The following is a 21168-nucleotide window of genomic DNA, read 5'->3' on the forward strand; positions in this document are numbered from 1 at the left end:
TAGCTGAAAAAAAAAACCAACTCCACTTTGTCAGTGTTGGAAGGGCAGAAAATGCAGAGCTCAATAGGAGATGGAGAGAAAACACTGAAACTGAATGGTCACATGGTTTGTGTTGCTGTGGCATCAGGAAGGAACATGGGAGAAAAGTGAAGGCCATGAGGGTCTGATTCTTCTACCTGACACCCAGAGATGTTTTGTACAAACCAAGTACACATCCTACCAAGAAATATTCTGTAAAACATGTCCACAAGGAATAGCAGGTTTGACCATATTCCCACCACAGCACCTGGCACAAACATGGTTAGTGAGTTATAAGAAGTACTGCCATTTTCTGTCTACCCAGGAGATGCGAATTCAACATGACAGGGACAGACTGACAGGTATTGTTGTCCTCACCCCCCTACAGGGACACCTTTCAGTAAGTCTTGTCCCCTCAGCTCTGCTGAGTGTTGACTTGGGACACGAAGCTCATGAAAACAATAGTGTCATTAGTGCTAAATACACCTACTCTGCAGTTAATACATTTGGCAACAGCAATCCAGAAGAAACATCCATATGTGTTGCATTCAATAAAATGTGCTGTTTGTGAACCCAAGCAGCTCTTTTGAATGTGACCCAACTTAAAGAGCAATAGATTGTCTGCACACCCAGCATCAGCCCCATAGTTATGTTTTTGAAATAGTAAAGATGACATTAAATCATCATTTAATTCTCCTTCACAATATTCTGTATTATGTTGCTGAGTGCTGAGCTATAGTAGGAACACTTGGGCACAGTGTTCCCAACAACAAAAATTTTAAAATAATTTTTATCACATAGTATAGATTTTAGCAGAAAATCCTGTAGCACAATTATTCTAGTAGAAGAAATACCTTAGTATCAGAGTCCACAGAAATTGCAATACTTGCTTTTCAATGCTTTCAGATAAGAAAATACAGGTATCTAAATTTGGGAGTACTAGTAGTCAAACAGTACTTTCAAAAACACAGATCAATACCTAGAGAGATAAAGAATAATAAACAATGTTTAAATGGAGTTTTTCAGGAAGAAGTCTTAAAAAAAACATGATGGAAGCTCTAGCCCCTACAAATATTCAAGTGATTATTCAGCAAAGTTTTTCATAGAATCTCCTGAGTTAGAAGGTACTTATACAGAGTCCAGTTCCTGGCCCTGCACAGGACCAACCCATGAGTCACACCGTGTGCCTGAGATCTTTGTCCAAACGCTTCTTCAACTCTGTCAGGCTGGTGCTGTGACCACTTCCCTGGTGCCCAACTACCCTCTGGGGGAAGAACCTTTTCCTAATATCCAACCTAAACCTCTTCTGACACAGCTTCAGACCATTCCCTTGGGTCCTGTCACTGGTTATCACAGAGCAGAGATCAGTGCCTGCCCCTCCTGTTCCCCTCAAAAGGAAGCTGTAACTGCAGTGAAGTCTCCCCTCAGTCTCCTCCAGGCTGAACAGACCAAGTATGCTGCTCCTTATATAGCTTTTCCTCAAGGCCCTTCCTGTTTTCATGGCCCTTCTATGGACACTATCTAACTGCTTTATAGGCATCTTATAGTGTGGCACCCAAAACTGCATTGAAGAGCACTGACCCTAAAATGTAGCCCTATAGACACCCAGTAGTCACCAGTGACCAGCCTGATGTAACCCCATCTACTACAACCCTTTGTGCTTGACCTGCCAGCTGGTTGGTGAACCATTACATTATGTGTTTATCTAGCTGTCTGCTAGTTATTCTGCTATAAAGCAAACTCTCAGATATTCCTGTTTTGATAGTTGCAAAGAGACAGAAATAAGACACCTTCATATTCTTTAGACATGGGAAGATTTTCTCCATCTTTCTTAGATTTATGAAGACTGTAAAAACACTTAGTTTGTTCTCCCTCCCTAGCAGGTCACAGCTTTTAACTTCAATTCTTTTGAAGACATTTAGTTCGAATACAAAGCTAATTACAGCCTCTGAGCTTAAAAACTGATCAGCATTTGACGAGGTGATTCAAGGCAGAGATGCCACTACCATTCTTTTCTGCAGTTACAGAGAAGTAAACAGTACTATTCTCACAGATTCTGAGGGTTAGGGACCTTAACAATGAGCTTAATACACATAGGTTCAATTTGGAAAAAAGACCACAAGCTCCTCTCCTGAAAGAAAGCTTTTAGCAGAAACTTCAAGTTTAGGCTCTAGGACTTCTTTGAATCTCCTCTTCTGTATTTTTTCCTCCCTCCTCTTCTCCAGAGAGGAAAAGTCAATTCTAAATGAGAAACTACGCTTCAATATCTGTTAGCGGATTTTGCAGTATTAATGCTAAACCCCACAATTTCACACCAGGAAATGACCGGTACTGCTACAGCCTTGACCTCTTTTGACTTTGGACCAGCTCCTATTAAAGGACAGTATATTTTTAAGGAAGCATACAGAGTATTTTCTTCAAACTCCAGAGCCTCTACTGATGATGCCACTGTGACACATGCATAACAAAATCTGCAACTTAGATTACCTCAAATCCATTTTTGGAAAAAAATTGATAGTGCTACAACAACACACCTGGAATAATTTTTATATATATATAAATGTAAATCAAACTCTTCTAGACCAATTTTAAACATGTGGAAATGAAACACCTCACTACGCTCCTAAGTATAAGAGCAGACTGAAGAAATACAAATATGAGACCAGATAAACAAACAAGCCTAATGAAAAAAAAAAAAAGTAGAAGATGCAAACACCAAATAAATAGAAAAAATACTGAAGAAAATGTCCAAATTAGAGACAGATTGTTGTTTTAATAAAGACAGGATGGTCAAGATGAATAATAGTGGATAAAACTTCATCCCTCAGCTAGACAGCAAACTCACAACGAGATTCAGCCAACAGCGCCATCATCCTGCCTCCTACTCCAGGCTCACTTATACTTAAGAGCTCTGTGATACATTTGTCAAAAGAGATCCGTGGAAGAATGTACCCATAATTTCCAAAATCTGTAAAACTCTTGAGCCAGATTAAAAAAAAAAAAAAAGATGTCTGGGTGAAGTGCTGAGATTTTAGTTGAAAGTTGGCATGATATGCATGTGATTTTTTTTCCATCTCCGTAAGTCACTATGATATAAAATCATGAACACAGGAAACTCCTGCTGTGAAAAATTTATGATTTAGCAACAACTGCAGGAGAACTGGAAAATGCAAGCAAAAGGATTTCTTAATAGAACCCTTTCTGCCCCCACTATTCATTATGACAATTTTTTCCCCCCTGCATTAACAAAACAGGTGAAGTAGTTAAGACAGGGCAGGTGGCAGGTTTTATGTTCAGGTGGCCATAATACACAGCCATGCCTGGAAAGAATTGTGTAAGGGGAAGGATTCCTCCTCAACCTCCTGAGTTGCTGTGTAATGCAATTCAGACTTTGTTTCTTCCTAGAAGAAGTTCTATAAACATTTCTTTTCCTTGGGTTTATGGCTGCTCTCACAGCTCCAACATTCTGACAGTATTCAATAGCTGCAGTGGAGCTCAGATGATGTGTGGTATGTCCCTGTTTTGCAGGAAAACAATGAGCTAGCAACACTAGTGAAAGCAGGATTGGTATTCAGTTAAATAGATAACTACATTGGTCAAGGGGGCAAAGAGAATAAAATCTTTTAATGTGTCAAACAGATTGATGTTATTTGTGTGATGGTTTGGTGCTTCACAGTGATCTAACCAAAAGGATTCACAATTTAAAAAAAAAAAAAAAACACAAGCAGTGGCTTCTACTAGCTGAGTACACTGGTACATAGTGTAGCTTATGGACACATCTCCCATATTCCTTGTACACAGATTTCTAAAACTATTTTAAGAAGTCAGCTTTTGTGGGGGCGGTGGGTATTGTTCTCATGGTTTTGGTTTTGTTGTTTTGTTGTTTTTTTTTTTTAACATGCCTTCATTTATGACAAATATCCCGAGGCAAATCTAAGGAAACAGAACTAGCAGAACTATAGACATTCCATCAGTGCCTCCAGTAATGATATATACTACTGTCATGTCTTTCCATGACATTCTACTTCTGCACTGATCCCAGAATGTTTTCATATGTTTATCTACACAGTGTGTCATCAGACCGGAAGACTATTTTAAAATTACATTCTCTTCACAATGAGAATAGATTATTTCAGGCTATTTTACATTTTCAAATTATAATCGTGATGCATGAGGAGAGCATTTAAAATTGAATCTTCCAAACTCAACCAAATTAGCTTTTAAGCAGCTAATACATACAACATTTAAATTCTTATATGACCAACACCGTCTCTCTTATTTCTTAGCTAAATGCTGACACAAAACCAAAACCAAAAAAAAAAAAAAAAAAAAAAAAAAGCAGAAGGAAATTACTTATTTCCTAATAAAGATGTCTCCCAGTTATTTCACTAATCCACCTGGTTTAGTCCTTACACTAAACAAGTTTTGTTCAGCTAGAAGAAAAGATGACATTGTATAAAAATCAATCACACAAGTAAGATAGTTAAGCACTTAGAACTATTGTCAAATGACCTTTTCACACTTTTGACAATATATGAGGAAGTTCTGTCTTGTCACCACTTAGTCATCAATTTAAAATAAAATTAAAAAAAACCTAACCAACCAATAAAAACCTAGTTTACAAAGATCAAAACAAATTGAACTTAGTTGTCATACAACTTAGAAATAGCATCATCTAGAAGATTTATAATGCTAGGAGCTAAAGAAGAAGAAAAAAATAACCAGAAAAAAAAAGAAAATAAATTTTAAAAAAAGAAAATAAAAAGATAAAGACACACTAGATTGGCATATAGGCCACAGGCAGATCTTCCCTAAATTTTTGATTACACATGGAGAGAAATACAGGCTTTAAAAGGCACAGAAATGGCTGAAAGAGATTCTGAGAGATCACTTAATCTCCCCAATCTTCATTTTCCCAGGATAAAACAGCAACATTAAACAAAAGGTTTGTTCAGACTATCCTCAAACCCCTTCTATCATGCAGATTCCACAGTCTCCCTGAAAAATTTATTCCAGAACTTCAGCCTCTCTTATTGTAAAGGTATTCCTAACATGTAACCCATGTTTCTTCTCAAGCAACTCAAGCAAACTATTGCTCTGCTTTATCTACAGCAAACTTACCAAAACATTATTCCTCTCTGGATTATTTTCTAACAAACTTGAAGCTTGAAGACCACTGCCATCAACCTCCCTCAGTCTCATTTTGACCAGACCAAAACCTCAAAACACCGTCTAACAGCCCATCTTTTGCAGATCTACATCTTTTTTGTTTTGCTTTTGATACCAGTCACTTGGTCCTCATCTTTCTTCACAAACCCTGTCCAAAACCACACTTTACTGCAGCTGAGGGCTGATCAATGGTGGGGAGAGCAGCAGAATTACTTAACACAGCCTTACATAAAATGCTTCTATGATTTAAATTTATTTTTGTCTCCCAACAATGCACTGATACTTCACACCCAGAACCAATCTGTAGGTAGGCCAAAGGGGCACACATCTCCCAAATCCTTTTCTGATCTGTTGATACAGATATCATCCCAATAAAAGAAACGTAGAACATCCCTTGCACAACCGTAGCAGGACCGAACTCAACCCTTACTCTGCTTGGAGTACTGGAGTAAAATCTCCTGCATTGAAATCTTGCCCATCTAAAAATCATGCAAAATATAAGTCTTAATCTTTCTGTAAAAGTCACAAGAACAGACAAGTCTGAAAACTACATGGATTAAATAAAGGCAATACACAGCTGTTGAGTAATTTGACTTTTGGCTTCAATATAAAATGCCTACCTTTGCTCTTTGCAGAAACTTGGTTACTGTTCCCTAGATCACCTCACAGCCAGTTCCCTTTTCACAAGCATTGGGAGAAATTAGACATGTCAATAAAATTAAAAATAAGATGATCCAGATTTATTTCATCCAAGATCCAATGCCTTCTCTAATGCTTAAGAGTACACCCCCAGTTGTGCATGAGGTGAGGTCTATGTGCACACATCCACCCAGTCACACATTTTGAGCGACATGACAGCGTGGCAAGCTGTACTTGATTTAACATGTCTAGACAGCTGTAGGAACACATTATTGAAATGTAATTAGTTTAGCATTCCTGCTTTTTGTTATTTCTGTACTTCATATTTTTGCTGCATTTGTATGATGCTATTCATGTATTTCATGAATTAATAAAACTTAACCTTTGATATTTCATCACTTTTCAAAAAGTACTCAGTTTTATTGTCTTAAAGCAAACTAAAAGGCTTCCAAAAAAAAATCAAAACACAACCCACCTATCTAATATGACAGTAACTGAAGAGACATGCACTGATATTTTTGTTGCCATTCTTATTGCCACTATTGCATTCTTATTGCCACTATTGCACTTCTCTAGATACCTATTTCTGACTAGCCATGTCTCTAATCTTCACATCACTTCTTACTTCTGTCTTGCTCAGAAGCTCCACCACAATCTTCTCCCTGCAGTAAGAACCGAGCTTTCAGACTTCCTGCTTCTATCTTGCCCTTGTTTCTCTACCCTCTTTTTAAGCCCTGCTTGCTTCTTTAGCATGCTCGACAAACAGGAAAAGAAATAATTTCAAAAGAAAGTTTAAAGCTTCCAGGAAGCATCAGGTAGGAAGCTTCCAGGAAGGGAGAAGGTAACTGAAAAGAAAACAACTGGGAAAGTCTTTTCCTCTTCCTGATTATCCCAGGGATACAATCTCTTCCGTGCTCCCTGTCAAGGAATAGAACAGAGAATTCCACTATCTTCCTCATCACCACCTTCACCACCCTCCAAAACACTTCAAAATTTTTAGCAGTCTATTCTAGGAGAGGCAAATAACCACTCTTCAATTATCTTAATCTCAGTTGACAATAGAGATGAGTGTGAAGAGTGTACTGTTTGAAGTCATTTACTACAGCAACACTTGTTTCATTCAAGTAGGTTTCCTCTATTAATTTTAATAAATTCCAAAAAGATCTCTACTATCTGCAACAGGTTTTTTTGTGTTTTGTATGGATGGCTTCACTCAAAAGTACCAAAGGAGCATATGCAGGCACAAGTGCTGAGATTATTTAGAAAGACCTAACTGTGTTTACATGCCACAAACCCTTTGCTGATAAACTCTCTCCTTGACAGTCTTTTAGAGCAAGAGAGAAATTCACAGAAATTACATTCATTTTTGTCCTGTGGAAACCCATAATGTACAAATCACAAATAGATTTGAAATCTGAAATCTCTGCCAGCAGGTTTTATGAATGACCTTTTGTCTTCCTTGTCTTTTTGACCACTACAAGGATTCTTTATATACAATCCTCAGGCAATTACATCCTATCTTAAACTACAGCCATTCTCCCTGGTAATGAGATACATAACTATTGTTTCCCTTCCCATAGTTGAGAGTGATCCAGAAAAAGGTACCCAACCCAAATAGAGCATGCAGTGTGGGTTTGATATCTGATGGAATGGCTTCAACTCATTTCAATAAACTTACTGGGCAATAATTCTTTTAATCTGTACTGCTTTTATTTTGTTTAAGTAAATTATATTTAAACTAGACCCACAAATGGTTATGATGATAAAGAGCTAAATTTTAGCCTCGAGTTATACTCACTTACCAGTCCTAGGTCTCTTTTCCAAGGGATGAGAGAAATTAATTACATGGAGCAAGCAGAACACTGAACAGGAGTGTGCCCAACCCATCCAGAAGTAAACGCTGATGACCTAACATTGCTCATTTCAAATCCTTAGTTCAAGACTGCCTAGTTTAGGGCTCAGCCACTTTTCTTTGAAGAACTATGTGACTTCACTGCAGCTGCATTCCAGACACCACTATGACTGCTATAGCAGTCCTTGGGGAGCTTAATCCTGCAGGAGAGTTCAGCTGAGTGTACTTCTAAGGATAGGCAGGCAGTCAAGTGCTTCAGCTGCAATTTCAAATATGAATTACACAAAATATGAGCACCCAGATGGCCTGTCCTTCCCAGAGTGAAGTACTTGTCCTGAAACAAAACTTCAAGCTCTTCAAGAGACTCATGCTTGAGTTCACATCAGCGCTTCAGGTTTGGGGTCAGATATTACTCCAGCTGTAAGCACAGCATTCAGGTGAATAAGCCTTTTTAAGCTTCCATTCAAATTATCCAGCTTCCTAGGTACCTAAGCATACCTGGACCCAAAAGGCTTTCACTTGAGTGATAGGGTAACAAAGGCCCAAAAGCCGCATTTAGACACAGACATCAGACATCATCTAAGGCACAGAGTTAGGGTCACAATTCTCATACTTCAGATTTCAAGTAACTTTACAGCCCATCACAAGAAATTTTCCACTGATGAAAGCCGCTGCAATGCACACTCTGATAATGAAGTCAACATCTTTACACACAAACTTACAACCATACAGGAGCTTTAATATTACCAGCTAAATACTATGCCATTGCCCACTTTATCAACAGGACTCTTTCACAAGGTGGTCTGAATTTGGTCTTAGACACTGAGAATGAGACTCATTGCCACCTGAAATTATGTACTACTCTCAAATTATGCCTTTTGCCTAAGGTTATTATTTAGGCTTCTTCCACAACAATAATACAAATATTAGACAATAGCATTACAAGTCTCAAGCTGGAAGAGCACTTCTCAAGAAAATAAATTCTTGAGATAGAGTTTCCCCCTCCCAACATATACAACTCCCTCAAATGAGAAAAAAGTCTAAATTGCAACAGTCAATGTTCATCATTTCTAGGAAGAATAGGGAATAAAAATTTAATTAATATTACCTTACTAAAGTATATCCACTTGACATTTCATTTCCTGAACAGAAACAACCAAAAAGCACTAGGGAAATCAACAAACTGTAAACAGTGACAAAGGACAGGACATCATGGAATTAAGTTATAAATGAATACAGCCGCCTCTGCATGCTGAATCACCATTAAAAATCTTCTCTCTTAGCAGTACATGAAGCCAAGATCTTTTTTCCCCTTAATTTTCTGAAGAGGGGAAAAAATGACAACAGACATAAGGATGTCACTAATTCTGAAATCTCAGCTTCACAGGGTATGAACCTTTGTACAGTAATTCTTTTGTCAACATTTGTTCATTCCTTCTAGCATAGGCAATGGCATTGACAGAAGAGCACTTTCATATCTCCTATGAAGAAAACCAGACTCAGCTACTTGCAACAATCAGAATCAATTCTTGATATCAAAGATTTGTATTACAGCAACTCTGGAGTTAGCCAGGCTAAAGGACTTTTAATCTTTAATTGTGTGGGTTCAGTAGGTCTCTATATCTACCTAAATTAACATTTTTTAAACATCATAAAGGCTTTCCCCTACAGAATTTTCTGGAAAATCTCTTCTCTTCTTGAGAAATTTTTGCTTTTGGAGCCAATACTCTTTCATCTCAGAAGCTCAGATGCATTTGTCTCAGTCTGTGTTTTCCCCCAGCAATTACATGCTTTGAACTGATTTTAATTCTGTTTGCCAGATCACCATTTTTTTCCAACATTCGTCTTCATTCTGCTGTATAGCAGTCTCTGTACTTTAAAGCATGGAGATGAGAATTCATTTTTGGGTGAATGCAACATTTAAAATAGTTTCTATAAAAGCACCAGCAGCCTTTGCCTGTCAGGCAGACATTTATTTTCTAGTGAGCTCAGGGCTATAAAATCTTTTCAGAGTCCAGAGAGAAAAATACAGTATGTTTTGGGGGGGGTGCTGATTTTCTGGCCTCCTCAATTGTGAGCCCTTAATAGACACACAAACAATCATGAAGACAGCTTAGCAAGGGTATTGTTAGAATGCCTACAGCAACAGTATACTGAGTGAAATAGCTTGTATTTATACAGAGCTATTCTGTCTCCAAGGTTTCCAAAGTACTCCATAGTCTTTTATAATTGCTAAATAAACTGCATTCATTTGTTAGTTATTTTTTCAGAATTTGTCACTCTTTTTTGACGCAAAAGAAAAGTAAATGTGCTGCTTGGTTTGCTAGAGTTAGCTGCATTAATGTGAATCTACATAACTCAATTTATGCCTAGAATTTAGCCTGTTGTTTCCATGTCTTTCTGGAATCAAAAGTAAACTTTAACTGGCTGTTATGAATCACCATATTGTTCAATAGCAGGAAGAATAATGCTCTGAAATGGTAAAGAGGAAAAGAATGCTTCACACTAAAATTGTTCTCTGAAAAGCTCCAGTGTTGTTTGACCCTGATGCTGACAGGAACAAATTTTATCTTAAACTTTTTAGCTTCTCTCTTAAAAATCCCTTCTGCTCTGGAATGAGAGCACAGCTTTGAACACACGAAAATGAAACAAAGAAGTCCCCAACATTTATACACTTACCCCATTCCCTTGCAACTGACTATGTACAATTTTAGGAGCAATGGATGAATGTCAGTTGCCATGAGTGACTGAAGCCAATTTGACTCTACATTCCCACCAAACAGACTATGTTGTAATCGTTCAGTTATTCCTTAATGTTAATCTTCTAAGTGCTCATTCTGGTTTCACTCACCCCATTCTGCTGGCTGTACCTGGTTCAGAGTGTAGCCATAAGATCCTCCCTCATCTCCAAATTTCCCAAAACTTCTAGTTGGGAATATTACCACTGGTTAACTCTCATATCCATAAATGCATTCATAGGCACAAGATACAAGGATCACAATGCAATGATCTAGTTAAGACATGCCAGAGAGAGAATTATTTTGCTGCTCATGAAGAGCAGTTCCACAAATCAATAACAAGAATGGTGGAAAGAGTATCTGACCCAGTGAAGATCACAGGGAGTTTTTCCTCCAAAGTCTGAACTTGGGTAGAATGTCAAATCATACAGATGCATTTATATGCAACACATATCATATCTCTGTGTGCGCCTTTTTAAGCAGTAAAATATTTATGCCTTTTGCAGCTCTTTACCCACACTTCCTGGCAGGGAAATACTATTATTATGAAGTAAGTGTCACTTAATGAAGTCAGGATGGTGCAGTTCCACAAAAATAGTTTAAATTGGAATTTCAAAGTGACACCTGGGATTTGCTCAAATCAATCTCTGAAGTCATCAGTGAAGCCAGCACATGCAATTACATATTAACTTACAGAAGAGCTTCACAAAGTTACCAGTGTATTGTGCTGCCAATAGAGGAAAGCTCTTGTTATGCCAAATTTGGAACAGGGTATTCTGTTCAGCACATCACAACTTTAAGTGCTGGTTCATTTTCTTCCACATTAAGCTTATTTCATGTGTATAAACTTATGCAAAATATGATGTAATATAATGTAGCCACAGTTAGAGGCGTTAAGCAACTTTCATATTGTTTCAGCTTCATTCTTACACAAGAATTTAAGAGAACAGAACCATGTCCACAGAACCATGGCCAGATCCTAAGAGTCCAAAAGCCATAGAGGCACAGTTGTCCAACTTCCAGCCACAACACATACAACTAAGACATAGTAAGGTGCTGCAAGCCCAAATTCACTAAACCTTATTTAACCTTTACTACTTAAATTCAAGACATATTTTCATTTACTACCTAAAGTAGAGACAAGTTCTTTTTAATGAATTTTATGAAGAATTTTGGTGAAGACCAAAACAACTCAACCTAGAACAAAACAACCTAGAAGAAAATAGTTTTGTATAGTACCTAATTTTATCAACTTTACACGTAACTTTTAATTCCAAAATTCACATACTTCTCACATTGTCTTCCTGAATAGAGAGAGTAGTCTCATTTCTTTCTTATCCTATATTCTTCCTTGGGATAACTTCATTATACAAACACATGCCTTATTTACTTCACATAATACAATTCCAGATGTAGGTAAAGTACTCTTGAGTTTTTCTTCTGCTTTCAGTGCATTCTGTGGTTGCCTCAGTCCCTAATTAATACATTTTCTCAACATGCCTCAAAACCAGGGAAGTAGTGACATCATCACTGTGCTTATGAGGAACTGTATCCTGGTGAGAGGGTGTACAAAACTGTCTTCCACATGCAGGCAACACCGGACAATTGATTTCAGAAGCTGAAATTTCACTATTTTCAGCTCAATGGGCAAAATGCATAGTCCCACTAAACACTAGCCTACAGATATCTCAGGCTGGAAAATGAAGTGTGTATTTAAATGCATTTCTGAAGAACCATACAGCAAGCAGAAGTGGATAGAGTGAAAAACTTCCTAGCCTCTCCTACTGTAATAAGCAGTTCTCACAATAGCTATGTTGAAAGGAATTCCAAAAAGACTACATTTAGAATTTGTTTACTATCATATACATTTTAGACCAATAGAAACCACAAAAAATTCCTTTAACTAATTTTCTTCAGCACCACATTTATAAATCCAGAGATACAAGCACTGGTATTCAGAGGATTCATTCTCAGATGACTGGTGGTTACTATTTAACAGTGCCATTAAGGGACTAGTGGGAAATGTCTGAGGTAGATGTACCTGAATTACTAAAAAAATATTCCTACTGTTTTATGGACTACCAGGTTGCAAATAGAATTTTACAGCTGAAATTTCTGTGCTGCTGCCATTGCTACTACTAGAGAATTTTTCACTCTGAGGTTCCAAGTATTCAAGCAGATTACAGGAGAAGTGTGACATTATGTACTCTAAAGCAAAAGTTCAAAATGCTTGACAGCAGAAATGCTACCTGCTACTGGCAGGTAACTCAATTTCACATCCCAGGGTGACTTTAAATGCTATAATTGCAACTCCAGTGGCTTGCTGAATTTTCAAGCTCTTTCAAGTTGATGTTATATGTAACCTTACAGTAAAATTCAGCTTAAAAGCCAAAATTTTTAATAAAAGTACTCTACTGCATGTTCTGAACATTATCAGAGAAGTGAAACTGCTTACAAATGCACCAGAGTAAAAATTCCAGAAGGCATCTTGAATTATTTTAGTTGAAAAATGTTTAAGGGACTAAAACATCAAGTTTTTTTACCCCAGTATATCAAAAGCTCATTTGACAACACTGTGATGGGGCATTTAAACATGACTGACTTCCTATAAATCAGAAGATGCTCAGAAGCACTTGGTCATGTTTGGCAGTTTTCTTCCAGTACCCCACATCTCACTTATTTCTACCATGACAGACCTGTCTCTAAAGGTAACAAAAGACTGACACTTGTTCCAAGTTCAAGACTACCCATTTTATATCGCTGGATTTAAACAATCTACAGAAGTCCACAAAAATCAAAACCAACTGCAGCTACAGCTAGAGAAGTAAATTTATTCTATGGGGTATATTATTCACAATTTCCAGTCTCTGGCACAGTGTGGAGAGATGATAGTTACATGACAAAAGCCACATAGACATGCTCTGGATAGCTGAGAACTGGAAAAGTACCGGACCCAGCTAATCTGAGTCCCTGCACCTGCAAGGCCGCTGTGGCCTTGGGTATAGCTGAAGTATGATAACAAGATACTGAGCTAAGAAGGAGACATAAGAAAAAGGAGATGTAAGTTGTAAAGAATGAGGAAGTAAGAATAACCAATAGATTGCTTAGCTTACAGAATATGCATGAGCTTATTACGTGTTGTGCTTAAATGTCTGATGCTCTAATCAATAAAATAAGCTTGCTGATTACTCATATTGAGCGTTCGAGCCTCCCTCACTGCAACAGCACAGTGTTAATGTTTTCAAGTAAAATGCATAGAAATGCTAATAAAACCCAACAGAATGAATAGCTTTGCACTCCATGTTTATTGATAGCTATGAACTCTTTGGCAATGCTACCAAGCATCACCTGGCTACTCTTTCTTCTCATCTCTAAAGAAATTTTATTTATTGTTATCATAAAAAAAAAGTTGTGAAGCATTCGGTACTAACTTTCTGGCCTCTGCTTTTTAATAAAATTATTACATTTCCCCCCTCTTCCTTTTCAAGTATCTCCATATGGCCATTACCAATTCCTCTGCGCAATAAAGTAAGAGCCTGTCCCATTAAATAAAATTATACATTTAAGAGCAATAACAAAACACCATGAGATCATCAGCCACACTCATAAACTAGCTAGACAATGAACATCAACCATAAGCATGAACTAATTCACACAGTCCATCTCTGGTCAAGACAGGACTAAGAATTGCATACTTGTGGTTATCACAGGACACCTGACATGAGGTTTCAAATCCTAATCTTACCTCACAATAGTTAATTCAAACATCCCTAACATTAAATTTCAGCCCGACAGCTGAAATTTAGAACTCCATTTTTATGTAAACAAGCAGTCTTCTAATCTTCAAGTTAATCCCAGTACCTCCAGAAACCAGAAAACCCAAACAGATATGGCTGGCCACATTCTAGGTCTCCTGTAGAGGCTAGCAGTACATAGTCCTTGACTAACAACACACAGCTCGAGCTGCACTCTGTACTAGCAGATATCTAAACTGCTTCATCAGAAGTTGCTGTCCCCAACTCCCACCTCACAGATGTAGAAAACAGGTAAAACAGGTAATGGAACTAGTTTTTAGGCTGACAGAGAGCTCAGAATCAGAAATTTTGACACCATCCAAATAGCTTGCATTTTACCTCTGAGTCAACACTTAAATCATGGCTGAGGCTGACCTTATCGGGCCATAGAAACTCTTTTTTCTACTTGTCCTCTAGCTGTTTTAGGACTCACGAGCTTTTCAATAAGGGTAGAATGTTTTACTTATGCACTGTTCAATAAGGGGCTTAGAATATGATAAAAAACACTCCAGTCTTCAGCTCCTGGTTTTCCTTCACCTAGTCATGTCCCTCAGAGCACTGTAAGTAACAGTGGGACTCAAATAAGCTAGAAAGAGCTAGAAGTACTGGCTCCCTCGTCTAATAGCTGCATATAGTCTTCTCCTTATGCTACCATAGAAGGAAAAAACCCAACTCACAGAATCCATCCATTTAGTGGCAGCTTGATACTTGTGAGTACCACTGAGTGTACTGAAGGTAGAATGACTTAGCCTGAAAAATGTAGCCAAAAAGAAAGATTTTTTTTTTTTTTGGTCAGAATCCAACCTGAAACAGTCACACCAAATACTGGAGAACTATAAAACCTGGAATTTGTAAACTCTTTGACTAGTAAGAGTCATGAGAGATGGTCACAATCCAATCCCAGTGGCCATTAATATTTTATTTGAAGGAAAACAACTGCTGACTGGAAAAAAAGCAGTATTATCTTATTTACTAAAGAGACTACTGCTTGATGTTGACAGCGTGACTAAAGAAAAATAAATCTTTCTGAAACTTCTAAGAAAGGGAGATAGTGCTTTGCAAGAAGTATACTTCACCACTCTGAAAATGTTAATTGAAAGAACTCCAGCTGCCCACTGTTCTTCCCATTAGAGCCAATACTCTAATTTACCATCAACAAACTTACACTTGAAGAAAAGGAAGCAGGGAGTTGTACTTAAGTGTAAATGGACAGACAATAAAGATGTGCAATGCAGAAATGCAAATATACACAAAGGAATTCTAGGTAAAGATTTAGAAGAAAAGGCTCTTCCCTAAAACCTCAGCAGAACATAATTCTTTGTGCTACAGCAAAGGAAGTCTGTCAGGAGACTGCAAGTACCTTAAGGTCTCAATGTTAATAAGTCCATTATTCAGCTGCAGGAACTTTTCTCCAAATCAAGCCAGCAGACGTTCTGTAATACCTAACCCATAATTCATCAAGCTCTTAATCTTCTAAGCCAAAACTTGTCCTCAAGCTCTGCACACAATGGGGCATGAGCCAAGGCCACAAGCTGGGCACCTACACAATCTTTTTTTTATAAATATGAAGCAGAAACTCTCAGGCAGCTCCATACTGTGCAAAAGTTCATAAACACGTAATAAATTAAATATAGAGAAAAATAGTCACCAATGAGACCACAGTCCTGAACTCCAGCTTTCCAAAATGGTATCCATCATACTGACACTGACTACACTCATAGATGTGCCTATTCTAGCAAAGCATTCACAAAGCACCCTTTTCTGAAGAAAAAACTATTATCTAGAAACAACATGATAAATTTTCAACAGCAAATCAGATTCAATTTTTTTTTCTCATCCAGGAAATCTGTTTTGTTTCTGCACAAAATGCAGAATACTGGAGCATTTTCTAACCTAAGAAATCTCACATATAGTGGTTTTAACCTTTCTCTCTCTTCAATATTACTGCAGAAAATTTAAAGATCTTAAAAAACAACCGGGAGTGGGGGCTTTGTGGGGGGAGGGAAGGGAATATGCTTTTTGTACTCACATCGCAAAGGGGATGCAGGTTGATCCTGGCCCAGCCTCAGTGGTAATGAGCCCTCAGTGGACTGCTCTCCTGAAATCACTTTTTTTACTGGATAATATTTGGGCTTAATCACATATTCCTGTGTTTGGCCATGATGAAGATTCATCATTAATGTCTGAGATGAAAGGGGTATCATCCTGTTATGGAAAGAGGTAGAAAAGACAGAACAATGTAAGAATTAATAAATTAGACTTAGAAACTACTTGTAAAAAAATTGAAGACAAATTCAACTGTACTCCAAATTCTCAAAATACAGTTTGGGAAACCTACTACCTTAGAAGTAAACACCTAATTTTCCAAGCATTTAGCACCCTCATTGTCTTGTCAGCTCAGACTCCTAAGAAAGACAGACTACAGGCAAGAGAAATATCACGGACAGCTCAGAAAACAGGGAAGAACGGGGAAAAGTCCTGATCAAAATGAGTTGCAGCTCAAATTTTTTAACATACAGAGCTTTCCAGACAGGTCAGAGAAGCAATAATGCATTCAAACCTTCTTCTATTTCTTACAACTCTCATTCCAGAGAAGGTATATTAAGTAGAACCTAAACCCATCTGACTTTCCCCTTCTGTTCCCAGAAATCATTTTCTTCTTCACCATATCCCTCTAGCAAAAGAGCAAAGCACTGCTCCTCTTCCCCTTTTTCGGATGTTTCCCACCTGATCACAAGGTTTGTGTCCCAGAGTCACATTACTTTGCCCATCCACTTCCTCTTTGCCTGCACTATTGAATATCTCTGACAAATGTCCCCTAATCACAAATGTCCCATAACCACATGGCCTCCCTTAACACCAAAACCATTTTCCCTTCCTGTTAAACAAGAAGATTCCTTCAAGCTCAGGATTCTCTCACTGCTACTCTGACTCATATGTTTAGATTCCTCCCTATGACCTCAGCTTTTCACTGCACAAGGCCTCACCAACTTTCAATAACAATTCCCTCCTCTCCCTATCAAAAAGTCCTTGGTTATTTAGCAACCATCAGCAGTAGGAATAATTTCTTCACTAACAAACTGGCCTTCATTCTTCCAGCAATTTATAAGGCAGCAGATTGGGCAGCTCTTAGCTACATGCAATGAAACTGCAAGCTGCTTTGGGGCCCCAAGGCTGAAGAATCCCACCATCCAGCAAGTAATTACACACTTTCAAGTAACAGACCTACTAATAACATGCCTTCAAGCAGTCATAGCTAGTGCAGATCAGACTGTAATGACACACACACCTTGGAGAGTAAAATCAATTACTAGCCTAATATAACAGTGGCTATCAGGACCACATCATCCTTTGCTCAAATGAAGGCATAGAGTGGGATGCTGTAAGCCTCCTTTACTTCATTCTCAGCTGAGAGTCTGTAACTAGTTCAGTCTTGAAAAATGGGAAAAAAGTTATGGGATTTGAAACAACCATCCCTCAGAGCCACAGTTCTGCAGGGTACATAACTGTCCTCTGAAAATACGTCATGAACCCTATATTATAAAGGACAGCTGAGCAGCACTTCCCCACAGAGGTGACACTGCAGAGTTTCAGCTAAGAAATTAGACTACTACTGCATTGTTTTCTGACATGTGGAGCCTGAGCCAGCCCCTATCTCCAAAGCAATGCCTAACTCCTTGGTCATGTTATTCAAGATGCTTAGTAACTGCTGTAGCCAATGGATTTGTGGTTAGAACAAACAATGGGGTTTTGTCCTACACAGATGCTCTTTTTCTCAAGCTGATCCAAGTTAACAAGAGCATTCATTAATAGTGACGTTCTAAGCCTCCTATGTAGAACAGAAACATAACTGCTCAGGCTGTCTGAAAGTCAGTATTTCTAAAACAGTACTTACACAGTCTCATTACATTCAGTACAAGTCTTTTTGCCAGACTAAGAGAAAATACTGTATTTTCTATGTTGTCTTTAGGGTTCCTACTAGAAGATAAAAGAGAGCCTTCACTGGTATTAGAGGTCAGGCTTGGAATCCAACACAGTTTGGTATGAAGAATGACCACCCTCAGACTGAGATAAAACTGAAGTTGTTGCCTTCAGTACTGCTTACATATGAATTTAATTTCTTTGAAGAAGCACTGCAATCACTCCTGCACAACCTGATTTTTCTAATGGACCCCATTTGATGCCTACACATAAAGACATCCACCTCTGGTTTTGCACATAAAAGAGTGTCTATACTGAATGCAGAAGCAGGACTTGACAGCGGAGACCAAAATACCAGATAGAGATGCTGCCATTTAAGTGACTGAGTGTTTTCTGTTAAGGTTAAAATCAATTGTAAAGCATTAGAGAATCCCAGAATGGTTAAGATTGGAAGGGACCACTGGTGGGGTCAAACTCAGCTCAAGCAGGGTCTTCCTAATCATTTCTGATTTGCAGTCCCCTAATTACCTTTGCTGCCCCCTGCTCAAACCTGGAGCTCCACATCTATTGTCCTGAGGAGACCAGGACTGGACTCAGTGCTCCAGATGTGCCTCACCAGGACTGGGCACAGGGGCAGGATCACCTCCATTGATCTAACTGGCACTGCTCTTCCTAATGCACCCCAGGATTCAATTGGTCTTCTTGGGCACAAGGGCTCACTGCTGGCTCATGGATGGCTTGTTGTCCACCAGGACATCCATGTCCTTCTCCACAGAGCTGCTTTCCAGCAGGTCAGACCCCAGCCTGTACTGGTAGAGGACCCTTCATTTGCCTTTGAACTTCAGACAGTTCTTCTCTGCCCATCCTCCAGCCTGTCAGGCTCCTACTGCACAGCACCCTGGGGTATCAGCCAGAGATATCTTCCCAGTTTTGTGTCATCAGTGAACTTGCTGAGGAGGCAACCACCCCTTTATCCAGGCCATTGATGAATGAGTGAACAATATGAGACCTGATCAAATGTTCTGCCATTCAGACAGTTCTCAAACCACTTCACTGTCCACTCCTCCAGCCTGCACGTCCCAAGTTTGTCTATGAGGATGTTGTTAGAGACCGTGTTGAAGAGCTTGGTGAAGCCCAGGTAGAAAATATTCACATCTCTCCCCTTATCCATCCAGGCAGTTTTGTCACTGTAGAAGACAATTGGGTTGGTGGAGCATGATTTACCTTTAGTGAATCCACGCTGACTACAACTGGTCACTTTCTGGTCTTCCACACACTTAAAGATGGCCTCCAGAACAAAGCACTCCATTACATTTCCAGAGATTGAGGCAGTAGTTGCCTGGGGACTCCTTCTTGCCTTTTTTGAAGGCTGGGGTGACATTTGCTTTCCTCTAGTACTCAAGCACCACTTCTGACTGCCATGACCTTTCAAATATGACCATGAGTGGCCTAGCTGTGATGTCTGCCATCTCTCTCAGCCCTCATGGATGCATCCCCTTGTGGTCCATGGACTTCTGGATGTCAAATTTGCCTAGGTGATCTCTAACCCAATCCTCCTTGACAAAGTGGAAGTCTTCCTTCCACCATTCCTTTTCCCTGATGTTCCAGGTCAGAGATTCATAAGGGCTGCTCTTGTCAGTGACTAAGACTGATGGACAGAAGGCATTCAGTAATTCTGCCTTCTTTGTAGTCTCTGTTACCAGAGTTCCCACTTCATTTAAAAACAGGCCCACATTTTCCTTAATTGCCTATTTGTTATTGATGTATTTGCTTCCTGTACTTGATATCCTTGGTCAGGTTTTTAATTCCAGATGGGCCTCAGCCTTTCTTGTTGCATTTCTGCATACTCTGACAACACCTCTGTTTATGTTTTAAGTGATCTGTCCCTGCTTATCTCTCACTTGTGCTTGGGTATTGACAGGAGCTCCGTTTTTATCCGCGCAAGTCTCTTCCCACTTTGCTCAATTTCTTTCTCATCAGGATACACCATTTTGGAGCCCGAAAAAAATAATCCTTGAATACTGACCAGCTGTCTTGGATCCCTCTTCCCTGAAGGTACATTCCAAGGATATTTGTCAAAAAAAAAAGTCTCTGGATAGGCTAAAGTTAACTCTCTGGAAGTCCAGGGTTGCAATCTTAATTGCTGTCCCTCTTCCTTCATGTAAGATACTGAGTTCCACAATGTCCTGGTCACTGTAGCCAAGGATGCCCCAATCTTCACATGTTCAACAAGACCTTACTTGTTTGTTCGTATTAGGTAATTTTATTTTTATTTACCATTTATCTTGCCACCCATCCAGCCACACTGAAGCCCAACTGTCAGCCTATCAAAGTCCATCATAACACTTGCAATAATAAAAAAACCACATTTTTTAAATCATGTAAAAAACCCAACAACACACCATGCCACACCAAAACCATGAACGCCCTATGCTAGAGGCCAAAATCTCAGCAACTAGAATTTACAAAATGTGCCTTTTCCATCCTTCTCAGGTATTATAATTTTCTTCCTTAATTTAGTTTGCATTAAATATTAATGTTAATAAATTACTGCTAAGATGGCTTTGTTTTCCAAGAGTGGCTTACTCAGTACTACACAGGAAAGCTGTAAACGTTATCAATCCAATTCTTTAAAGTGGAAACACCTCCACACAATGTACAAGTTGTTAATTTTTGTTTCAATGCAGATTAAACCACCTAATCTAAATCACCAAGTTATCTGCTTACAATAATCACAAAAAACCAAAGTTAAGACTTGTCTAGACCATTTTTCTTAAATACTTCTGCTCAGTTTGGATGAACTTGGTATATAACTGACATTAACTTAATAAACTTGACAAAAACTTTCCATTGCCGAAGCATACACCAGGCAGAAAAACAAATGTTTAACTGCACCTTCCACAAGCAAACGATATGATAAATACTAATAAGGTTACAAGAGCACTGCAGAGGAAGAAGAAACATTTTCAGCTATCATGCAAAAGAAAGCTCTCTTGCTTGATAAACCAGAGAAAGAATGTGATGTATTAGAATAACT

At 38.6% G+C, this 21168-nt stretch overlaps 1 protein-coding gene across 5 annotated transcripts in view; it reads right to left on the reverse strand.

Moving 5' to 3' along the window:
• LTBP1 (latent transforming growth factor beta binding protein 1) overlaps positions 1-21168 on the reverse strand; it is a 188574-nt gene that overhangs the window by 123587 nt on the left and 43819 nt on the right. For all 5 annotated transcript variants that reach the window (XM_030236100.2, XM_030236099.2, XM_030236097.2 and 2 more), the window contains exon 4: positions 16240-16415. In XM_030236100.2, coding sequence (XP_030091960.1) covers positions 16240-16415 — 176 coding nt within the window. The remainder of the gene's footprint in view (positions 1-16239; positions 16416-21168) is intronic.

The sequence above is a fragment of the Serinus canaria genome, chromosome 3, assembly GCF_022539315.1.
Source record: "Serinus canaria isolate serCan28SL12 chromosome 3, serCan2020, whole genome shotgun sequence".
Lineage (NCBI taxonomy): Eukaryota > Metazoa > Chordata > Aves > Passeriformes > Fringillidae > Serinus > Serinus canaria.